Source organism: Pelecanus crispus, chromosome 8 (genome assembly GCF_030463565.1).
Source record: "Pelecanus crispus isolate bPelCri1 chromosome 8, bPelCri1.pri, whole genome shotgun sequence".
In the NCBI taxonomy this organism is placed as follows: Eukaryota; Metazoa; Chordata; class Aves; order Pelecaniformes; family Pelecanidae; genus Pelecanus; species Pelecanus crispus.
The window spans coordinates 11957443-11968797 of record NC_134650.1 but is presented as its reverse complement, the minus strand read 5'-3'; the positions used below and the strand labels follow the sequence as shown (position 1 = coordinate 11968797).

The 11355-nt window shown below is 46.7% G+C and overlaps 1 protein-coding gene across 4 annotated transcripts in view; it reads left to right on the top strand.

Moving 5' to 3' along the window:
- Positions 1-11355, top strand: part of CREBRF (CREB3 regulatory factor) — a 35275-nt gene that overhangs the window by 7586 nt on the left and 16334 nt on the right. For 2 of the 4 annotated variants that reach the window (XM_075714898.1, XM_075714895.1), the window contains exons 1-3: positions 330-368; positions 9606-9783; positions 10762-10887. In XM_075714898.1, the coding sequence (XP_075571013.1) occupies positions 9775-9783; positions 10762-10887 (135 nt within the window). In that variant the 5' untranslated portion in view covers positions 330-368; positions 9606-9774. Of the gene's footprint in view, positions 1-329; positions 369-812; positions 845-9605; positions 9784-10761; positions 10888-11355 lie in introns of those variants that run through there. The other 2 variants (XM_075714896.1, XM_075714897.1) reach the window with 2 other exon arrangements.

Below are 11355 nucleotides of genomic sequence, written 5' to 3'. Positions count from 1 at the left end.
GCTGGAGGCCAGCCGCCGGCCCCTGGGACGGGGGCGAAAATGGGCGGGAGCGGGGCCGGCGCGTGCCGAGGGGCAGGGGAAGCCCCGCCGCCTGCCTTAAATACCACCCGCGCGGCTCGCCGCCGTCACGTGACGAGGGAGGCCCCCGCCGAGGCGGCGCCCTATTGGCCGGCGGGGCGGCGGCCGGCGATTGGCTGGCGCGGCCCTCCCTCCCCCTCCCGCCCGCCCTCCCCACGTGAGGGGGGCGAGTCACGCGATTTCCGGGAACCCGTCAGGAAGGGACATAAACAAAACAAACCCCGAAGCCGCATGGAGGGTCCGGGCCGGAGCGCGCGGGGCGGCGCCCCCTGCTGAGCCCCGGCCGCCCGGTGAGTGCGGGCCGCGGGGGGCGGCGGCGGCCGAGCCTGCCAGCGGCCCCGGCCGGCAGCTGCGCCCCGGGGAGGCGGGAGGGCAGCGCGGGGGGCTGCGGGCCGCCCGCGGGGACGGGGCTGCCGGCCCGCCGCCCCGCTGGAGGGGCGGTGGCGGGCGGAGGGTGCCCCGGCGGGGAGGAGGCGGTGTTAGCGTGTGCGCGCCGGGCGGGGGGCTGCGGGGCGCGGGAAAAGGGGTGTGTCTGCCCGGCTCCCGGGCGCCGAGGAGAGGAGGACGGGGCCGGTGCCTAGCGGAGGGGAGCGGAGCGGCGGGAGCCCGCCGCCCCCTCTGCTGCCCTCGCTCCGCCGGGGGTGTGGCTGCCGGTGCTGCGGGAGAGCCGCTGGGCGCGGGGGGTGGCCGGCTCCCGCCGGCTCCCGGAGCTGACGTTCCGGGCCCGATGGCTGGGGGGGCTGCACCGATGCGGCGTGAGGGCGCGGTGAGAGGGGCTGGGGAGGGACGCGGCAGGCTGCGCAGGGGACGGGGCGCGGGCTTAGCGGCGAGTTGTCAGCGTCCCTTCCAGCCTCCGTCCCCCGGGAGCGGCCCGCGCCTTTGCGAGGAAAGTGAGTCTCGCAGCGAGCGCCAGGGAAACGAAAGCGCCGTCCTGCCAGGGGAGACCGGTCGTGCTGGTTGTGCGGGTGGAGGTGCTGCCCGGGTACGCGGCGCCGGTGCGGTCGGCGCTGCCGCCTCGGGGATCGGGTGCGGGAGGGCTCGGCAGTTCCTGAGCTCTGTTGCTTTTTCAGGGTCGTAGTCGCCTCCTGCGCTTTCGACCTGTTTGAATGCTGGGGACGGCCAGGGGGTGACCCGTGGGTGCGGAGGGGCTTCTCTGCCTGGGGCGTGCTGCCGTCCAGCGGGGCGGTTCCGGTCCGCAGGGAAGGCTGCGGGGCCGGGGGGGGCGGGGAGGGGTCCCGGGCCGGCGGGGCGGTCAGTGAGTGGCGGGGCAGGGCGGCGGGAGAGACTCCCCCCGCTCCGGCCCGGCGCTTTATGTAACTGACTGGGGCGGGGGGGCACGGAGGTTCACCGGCGGACGGTGGGCGGCAGCTCCGGCCGGTCGGGAAGGGGCTGTCCCCGGCAGCGGGGGGCGCGCTCCGGGACAGGCCGCGCCGGCCGCCCCAGCCCTCCCGGGGGCCGCAGGGCGGGGGCTGCCTCCCGCGGGGCAGGGGAGCCCTCCGCGCCCTTTCGGCCAGGCAGGGGCCGGGCAGGAGGCCGGCGCGGGCTCCCAGCACCCCACAAGGCGGGCGGCCACGGCCCGGGCTGCGCTCAGGGCGGCCCGGGGGGCCCGGGGCCGCCGCCGGTCCCCTCCGGAGCGGCGGAAGGGGGTTTGTTTACATGTCGCCTCACCCTAGCTTGAAAGGACCGCTGGGCGGGTGAGCGGCGTGGGCGGTGGCGAATGGGAGCGCGCGTGGCTGAGGAGCGAGCCATTGAGCGGGCGGGGAGGGCGGGGCGAGGAGGTGGTGGCCGGGCTAGGCTGCGCTCCGCGGTGGCTGGCGGGGCGGCCATGTTGGCTGGGAGGTGTGTTAGTGGGTCAGGGGCGGGGGCGCGGCGGGGGCCGGGGCGGCCCGGGCCGGGCGAGAGCTGCCCTGCCGCTGCCCGCGGGAGGGACGGGGCTGCAGCGGTGCCGCTGGCTGCGGAGGGTGCCCGCGGCCCCGTCCCTCCGGAGCGCTTTGCCTCGGGGCATCTTTCGCTTCTGGGGGTCGGGCCGCCGGGGTCCGCAGGCGCGGCCGAAGGCGGCCGGCAGCCGGTGCGCAGCCAGAGGGGGCGGCGGTGCCCGCACCCAGGCGGTCCGGTTCCCTCCTCCGAGGGGAGGACGGGGCGCGTTCCCGCCTCCTGCTGTGAGCCAGTTCCTACAGACTGTACTTAGAAAATACCGGGAACTTCCCCGGGCCGCCTCGGGAGCTGCCTCCGGGTGTGTCTCTGGCTTTGGGCGGTCCCCGCACGGTGTTTGACGCCTCTCCGGGTCTGGATTAAGTTCACGCAGGCTTTGAGTCGGGGGGAGCTTGCCGAAAGCCCCTCATGTCACCAAGGACCAAAGCTGCAACTTTATTTCCCCTCCGTCCTGAAGGTCCACAGCTTGGACGTTGTTTTATGTAACGATGCCGCGGTGTTACTGGTGTGCCCTGATCTCATCCCTGGGAGTTGGCAGTGCCTTAATGCAACCGCGCAGCACGGCGAGGCCAGCCCGCAGCGTTTCTCAGGGCATCGCCTAAGGTAGCTGATCGGGTATCAAAGATAATTTAATGACCAGAATTCACAGTGTCACGTAGCAATATAAAACATGTTCTTTTTCAGGCTTCTCTACGCAACAGGCTGCACAGTTTCAGTCATTCAGCTATGCTAGCTGAAATGTTAACTTCTCGTTTAAAATAAGTGTAATCTTTATGTTGTTGCCACTTGAGGGTAACTTATTATTATATATATAAAATAATCATGCAATACATAACCTGCAAAACAGAATCAGATTCTCGTACTATCTTTCAAACGCTTTAAAATGTTTTAAAGATGGTGATAAAATGTTGGTTAGCCTTTGGGCTGAGGTGACTTAACCAAGTGGCTTCTAAGCATCCTCGTGGGGAAGGTTAATTATTATTATTATTATTATTACACGTATGTTTTCATAGTAAGAATTATAGAGGGGCAGACACAGGTGTTTTAGAAACTTGGTCGATTTTTATTGTTGGCAACTTAAATGAGAAGTTGGAATTTCTATAGGAAATATATTGGGTGATTGTTTTAGCTGGAAAGGTTTCTTGTAGAAATAGCAATGCTCAGTGTTAGTACTTTTTAGGGGTGTGAATAATAACTCGGAGAACTCATACAGCGCTTTGTAGCCAGTAGTTTACCTGAGCAAAGAATTATTCTGTGTTTGATGGGAGAGTTAACTGATAAGAGAAATCTGCAGCAGAGGTATCCAGCCATTGAACATCCTTGCCATGTTTGTTTTAAATAATGAGTGGAAAAAGAGCTTTTTGAAGGACAAAGGTTTGAAGTCCCTTCAGTGTTAGCAGGAATGAATTGGGAATAAATAGAAGCTTCTGTCTGACTAACAGATAGATAGTGTGGTATAAATAAAGAAACACACTGGTTTAGATTCCCATGACTTGCATGTCCATGCTGTGTGGTTTGTGAAGCCTAATTAAATGAAAATAAAAGTTTGATAAGGATATTTGGCTCTTCATAAGAAGTGCTTGAAAGTTGGCATTGGCTTGAAAGTCAAGCCAAAAGTTTTCTGAAAATCATAGATTTTACCGTTTAGACGTTGCTATAGTAATTTCCCTGATTACATTGTTATATTAAAATAAAAAAACCCTCCTGTTTTTGAACTCTTATGTAGGTTTTGGGGTTTTTTTATACTTCTTGGACTATTTTGACTGATGGGTTTTTCTGATTTGTTGCTGGCTTTGAAGTATGCTATACTGCTAACCCATTTCTGACAAAGTATAACAAAATGTAATTTTACAGTATGAAGAGTAGGCTAGATTGTACCATTTCCTTCATCATAAGAGGTTTTTTTTCTGGGAACTATAAAATTCATTTTTTTCTTACCCTGAAAGACTTTGCACTGTCAGAAAAAAAATACAGAAACAACTGTCATGTAGGGATGTAGAATATTGCTGGAGATCGTAAGCTAAATAGTTGTCTAGTTTTGCTTTTGTTTCCTGTCTTTGCTTTGGCCGCATTCTGCTTCATGGGAAATCTCTGGCTCAAAAAAAATTTGAATGTTAGTCTTACTGCTAACTCTCTTGTGCGAACAACTCTCCTAACCCTACAGTGGTATTTTAATAAAGGTTTAAGCAATTCATATTTTAGCTATAAAACACTTTTTAAATTAATTGAAGTGTCTTAATAGAGTTCTAATAAGTTTAACATGCTGCGCGTCCTGCTCTTGGCACTTAAATAATAATAAAATCTCAGTCTTTGTTCCAGAATGTAGAGAAGAGCTAGTGCTTCTAGTAGGAATATATTATTCTGGGCATAGTTTTTATAAAATATGTAAATGCAATACGTTGTTTGTTGGGTTAAAAAAAAACCAACCACAATCTTTTTTTCTTCTGCCTCTTGCATTAGTTATTGACATCTGCCTATTTGCTTACGCAGTCGTGCTGAAGTGGAATACCCCTCCAAAGTTGGGTAGCTGGCATTGAGGTGTAGGGGTATTAATTCAAACAAAGAACATAGTACTGTGTTCTTTTTGGTAATTCATCAGCTCTTTGACCTGAGGTGTTGCGTGTGTGATTCGAGACCAGAGCTTCTCTTTAGTGGTATGGCTTCCAAATCTTGCAGTCTGTCTGCTGTGGGCAAGTAGGATTAGAAAAATAATATTGGGGGGGGAGGGGAAGGTCAGCAGAGGAAAAGGAACAAAGACAGTGAAGTAGCAGTTTCCCTCTCCTGAAGGGAAGAGGCTTAAAAGAAGTGAAACAGTTTTTGCGTGTTTAGTTCTTTCAAATGGCAGTGCTCCATCAAACTTAGGATTTGGGTGTTTTAAGCAGCTGTTGTTTGGTCTCCAGGATAGAGAAAGCAAAGGGCATAATGTCCTTAGATGCTTATGCTGGCATTTTAATACAAATGCCTCACTGAGAAGGCAGAGGGACTTGGCTTCTTTAGATGAGCAGGTGAATGAGGCTACTGTGGGTGGAAGAAGAGGAAGACCTTTTACAAGAGTGTCTTTGCTCACCTGCTACCAAAAAAAAACTAAAAAAAAAAAAAAAAAAAAAAAACCAACCCACTTCACCCACAAAAGAAAACTTAGTGTCTTTGTGGTGGGGAAGAAAAGTAAAAAGATTTTTTTTTTTAAGTCTGGTTAATAATTGAAGAATCGTGTAGAAAGAAGAAAAAAAAAAAAGAACATTACACTCAGAAACAAAACTAAGAAAAAATACGTTCTGCGCTTCAAGCAGAGTATGTTCTGTCATAGGAAACAAATTGGCACAACTGTGGAAGGAAAAAAAAGTTTTAAAAGAGGGGTAGGACAGCTTCTTGCATCTCTAACTGTAGTACTTCGTAAAATGTCCAGATACAGCAAACGCTGCATAATGGTTCTTTTAAAATATGTGGCATATTTTTTGTGCATTCTCTGAAATTCAGAGTTTGGCATTTTGAATGTTTTAGCCTGAATTTGTAGTTTTAGTATTGGCAGGGTCTCGTGACATGCTATTTTTTTATTTGTATCAAAAATGTAACTTTGACAGACTGTGCTGTATATGATGCACAGTAACCATCATGAAAAGTGTAATGGTTCATGTAATGTATTTATAATAGGCATTTAGCTGCTGTGATAATAAGCACTGTACAATCAACAAAATGGTATAGCGACGTTCTGTGTGCTTTTCAAATTGTACAAAATACATCTGAATTGAGACAGAAATAGCAACTTTAGTTATAGCTACAGTACAAATGATTCATACAGGTGACTGAGGAAGACTTTCAGAGTTGTCAAGCTGAAAACTGGCAGTTTAGGTTTTTCTCTTATAGGGACTTTTTTGGAGATAATGTACTGTCACAGAGGGGTGTTTTCCTAGTCTAGGGAAGTGGCATGTGCATGTTCACTTCCATGCGTCTCCTTAATGCTGCACATTTTGAGTTTAGGTCCTGCTGTCTGCCAATTTAAATGTACTGCTGCATCAATAATGTCATGTAATAAGCCTGCCGTCAGATTGTTTGAAGTTCAGTCTTCCTGGGTGCCTTAGGGCCCTATTAAACTATTCTAAATGCACGTTTTCAAAAAGTAAATATAGATGTAGAGGATTTCTGTTAGGATTTGTCATTAGATCAATTAATTATTAAGTCTATGCAACAGTTTTTGGTTACTTAGTGATGACTGATGGGGATTTTAACCAACGTACATCTGCGTGCCTCCATCAGTACCCCAAATTCTTAAATGTTAGGTGAGTATAGCAGTTCCTGAGATGGCTTGCCCTTCCTCACGCCCAAGTGAACGAGCGAGCCTTCTCCCAGGAGCGGGGGGGCGCAGCTCTGCACTGATGTGACTCAAGAATCTGCAGACACAGAACCAACTCAGGGACTGGTTCCTTAATCACCTTAATCTGATTTAACTGCAGGCTGCTGCCAAAAGGAGTGGCGGCACCCTGCCCAGTGCCTCCGGCTGTGTATTCCACTTGCGGTTCAGTTGCTGTGAAGCAACTACAGGACTTCACCTCTGTATCTCTGCATTTTGGAAGGGCTGATGTAAGGCATTAATGAAAATTGTCCTAAAGCAGAAATTCCTGCTATATTTATCTTCAGTAATTCTTATACTGCTATTCTTCAGCTCTGCCACAGATCTTTCAATTCATTCAAATCTGTATTCATTATAAATAACGTAACAACTGCACTATTCTATTCTAACTCAGTCTTGAGATGAGGGTGCCAATAATGATAAATTCTGTAAAAATGGGACTTCAGCTGTGATCTACAAAGTTACTTTCCTTCACAATGAGTTCAGATTTTACATCTGTGCTTCCATATGTGTCATTGACTTCTACTATACATCTTAATTTACCAGTTCATGAAAAAACACCGGTAGTTAAGTGTGAACACTGGGAGTCTTTTAATGAAGATCTTGATGATTCTAGGAAATTCAGAAAGCAGTTGGAAGTAGGTCTGCTTTGTTGGGAGCATGAAGCATGCCTAGATTGTGCAGCTCCCTGAGGCAGCGTCTTTCTTTTTATGGCCTCACCATGTTTCCTCCGTCCATAGAGCTACCAAGAAAAACCTTATGTTGTAGAATACTTGAATAGATCCTAATGGGATTCATATAGCATTTAAATATTAATATTATAAAATGTCAGGAATTAAATATAAGGAGAATTAGGGGAACAACCAGATTAGGTGATATACTGCTTTGACTTGGGAGGACATACGCTGTCATTCTTAAATGGTGCTATAAGTTCATAGCTAAAAGATTACTCCAGTCTTTGAGATGGTAAAAGTATTTTGAATGTTTAAGGTCTGTTTTGAGGATTTGTAAATGCTCCAGAAGTTCCCTGGTCATGACACTTGGAAGCATTGGTCGGTTGTTACTCCAATCAGTGTCAGTACAGGTTAAGTTTCACTCCCCCTTTCCTAGTTGTGTATGAAAGACAGTGGAATGGCTTGAGGTAGGTGTTCCAACAAAAACATGACAAAGAATAGCCAGTGAAGAAGCAGCAAACGTCTTGTTTCTTTCCCCTTTATATCGTGCAGGGGCAGAACTTCGACAGTCTCCCATGTGAACGCAGATGGTGGTGGTGGTGTTCTGGTGTTGACGTCAAAGTATTAATCTGGTGTTCTGTTGAAAAAAACCCATCAGTCTCTGCCACTCTGTATGGAAAGACAGAAAGATACTACTCAGGTGTAGATTGGTATTAAAGATTATATCCTTCTTGTCTGTTTATTTGTTTTAAAGAACAGGCCCTTTCTCCTAGATCAGGCCAGGTTGAAAAGTGAGTTGGTTGGTTGTGCCACTTAACAGCATGGGCAGGACTAGTTCTGCTGTGGTGTGGCCTTTGCTGGGTGAAGGGAGACAGGGGTTCTTGAGGCACATTGCCCTGGGGCACAAACTTCACTTTAAATGTCACTTTAAGGTGAGTAAAAATAGTTTCCCGGAAATTTTAGAGCATAAAGAAAATTTTCTCAGAAGGAACTCTCTTATTCGACACAGAGCCCTACAAGGAATGGCTTGCTTTGGCAGTGGTAGCATAGTTTTACTGAGAATTTGTGTATAACTGGACTTGTAATTGTTGCTCTTTATGTTCTAGCCGCTATTTGAAAAGAAGTATGTTTTGATAAGTGAAGACTTTTTTGCATAGTGTCTGTTTTTACCACAGTCTGATGGTATATATGCTGAATATAACAAAATAGCTGAGATAGTATCTGAAAGTAGGAATAATCAGGGGGATGCTGTCATGTGCTGGGGGAAGGAGGGTTCTGAGCTTAGCTCTGCTGCAGGAGAACACTTTTTACTTTACTGTTTGTTTTTCAAAACAAGATAATAAACATAGCCTGAGCAGATTGCACCAAAGGCTGACTTAAGAGCCATGAGTGAAGAATTCTGCTCAAAGAAACAAATACATGTTAACTGAAAATGCTGAAAAACTCTACAAGTATGATAGTTCATTTTTTTGATTATGCTCCTCTAATGCTGCTCTTTTGTTAAAGAGACTTTTTATATAAGGGTAGGGATCTTGCAGGCAAGCAAGACAGTAAGAAAGCAGCATACTTGAAGACAATGTAGTTACATTAGATACTGAGGTTTGATACCATGGATTATTTTTTTACTGTTGTTTTTGATATATCATTGTTCTTTTTTACTTCCTGTTGCTTATTTTATGAGTCTTCTTTTGTCATACTTTTAGTGTAGATACAGTTACTGATGTTTGTGCTAAGGTGCTTGGTTTTGTACAGTTCCGTTTTTCCTTATGTTGTTAAAAACTGCAGGATTGAGCAGGATATGAGGCTCAGAAAAGTCTTTAGATATACATCTGAAGTAGCAGTGGGTCTATAGAAAATACTAAACTGGTAAATTACTAACAGGTAAATTGGGCCAATTTCAACATGGCCTTACTTGAAATTAATGGAGAAATATTTTGTTAGGCAACTCTGAATTTGGCACAATTTCTAATTTGTTCCGTTGGTGAAGTCTGTCTCTTCCCTTCCTCTACTGCTGGACGGTGAGCATGCTTGCTGTAATCTCTCTACCACTAGATGTTGCTGTGTGAGTGATTGATATAATCTTATCTGATACTGGATGGATTAATCTCTTAAGAAAAGGAGGAGAACTGCTGAAACAGTATTACTGCCTATTCTGAAATTAGTACTTGGAGATGTTTGCCTGAGACGTTTTTAAAATTTATTGGCTCTGTTGTATTAGTCATAAAGATTGTTTCTCTCTTGTATACCCAGCAGTATGCTAGTCATTATTTCCAATTAGGCAGGCTTTTCTTTTCATATGTCTGTAGAGCTCGTGGTCTTGGTAGTGAGGAAAAAGGCAACAAATGTAACTCAGCCAAAAAGGTTTTTGTAGGAACTATGTTCTGTGACATCTGTGGCTTTTCATTCGATGAAAGATGGCAGGGGAAGAAAATTGCTGTACATTCCAGCATGAGGAATAATCACTTTTAAGGGGAAATTTTTGTCTTTACTTCACTTTGGCTGTTTTCGAAGCACTACCTTTTGGTGAAGGATTATTTACCTCCTTGGGGTTTTGCTGTGTTTATTCTACACAGAAGTCTACAAATAGAAGAGCTCCATCAGGGTGAACTGAAGTTATCCTAAGGAAAAATTTAATTGCATGGATTGTGTAAACTCACTGAGACTGAAGTAAAGCTGGAAAGGAATCTACAAGTGACTAAAACAAGAAGTTTGGAATTGGATTTGGGGAATCTGGGCTTGGAAATGCCTCAGGTAAGTCTGTTATGATTTTATTTGCTTCTGTAAATAATTTTGCTTCCTTATTTAAGAAAAAAAGTTTAACAGCAAATGTGACTGGCATTAGCAGGGAGAATTTATAAGAGATTAAGTGGTGTATATTTTTGGGGTCCCAGTAGTGTCTGTGGTGGAAGCTATGTTGCTGATCTTGGTACTGTATTTGTTCACACAGCAGGATTCAGCAAAGTTGTCGTCTTGATGAGGGTGGGTGCCTGGAGAGCAGCCTTTTATTACTGCCGTGATTCACACATCAGCACACTGAATGACTTTCAGCAGTGCAGTGTTTCTCCCTTCCCAGCCCTCAGGGCAAGTGTGTCTAGAAGAGAAATAGAGGTCTGGAATTAAATGTAGCAGAAAGCCTTGCTGCCCATTCCCTGCATGCCCAGTCATCCTGCATAATGTTTTTTTGCAAAGTTCCACTTCGTTCTCGAGAGATGTAACACTCTTGATTTAATTGTAATAAATTTTGCTTTTGTTACAATCTCAGGTGGAAGTTTTATGAGTTCTAATGGTTCTAAAAACAGTCAACTCTGCTTTAGTACAAAATGGTTTGTATTAGGGTGAAGGCCCTGCAAGCGTGTAGCGCCTATTGATACTCACGGATCTTGCCAGTACTTGCTCTCCTCTTCTAAAAATGCTAACGTATCCCTAAACTTGGCAAACGCATGAGAATTTCAAACCAACAAAAAAAGAATGAATGAGCAATGCTCTTGCAGCTATATGATGAATACAAATGTGTCCTTTGATTAAAGAGCTGCATGTTGTTCGCTGCTCTTAAAGCATTCTCTCGCTCTGAGAAATTACATGCTTATCTGTGTAGGTAAAACCTTCCAGATGCAAGTATAGCACAAGTTCAGAGACTTGGATGAAATGGCAATACTCTTTATGTTTTGTTGAAGAAAAGAATATGCCTTTTTATAGCATGCTTCAAATGTCAGTATCAATTTGTTGTAGCCCAGTGTGAGTGGAATGGACCCTCCTTTTGGGGACGCCTTTCGGAGCCATGTGTTTTCAGAGCAGACTCTGATGAGCACAGATCTCCTGGCAAGCAGTTCAGATCCAGACTTCATGTATGAACTGGTAAGTCATCTTTCTGTGTGTGTACATAACATCCTCTCCTTGACTAATACCCTGACTTCGTGCAGTAATAAAGGGGTATTTGTTCAAGAATGCTAGAAGATTATTCATTACTTCTAGCTACTGATTACGGAAGAGCCTAACTGCTTGTCCAGCAAATATGATGCCTCCTCAATAGACGCTTGTTAAAGCTGGCCATCAGGAGAGGCTTGATATACAAGTCTCAAATAAAGCTGTGTTGACATTATGTAATGGTGCTTGAGACTCTTCCTTACAATCTTTTCTGCAAGAGCAGCTATATGCTACTTCACCCAAGCTGTGAATGCAGGGGAAGCAAAATAAAAGTTGACTCATGAGCTACTTATACTAGCATTCTTTTTTTTTTTTTTTTTTTTTTTTTCCCCTGCATCAGAGGAGAAAGGTAGCTCACAGTCATTAATTGATCATGTTAGAATGAGGTTTTCCAGGGAC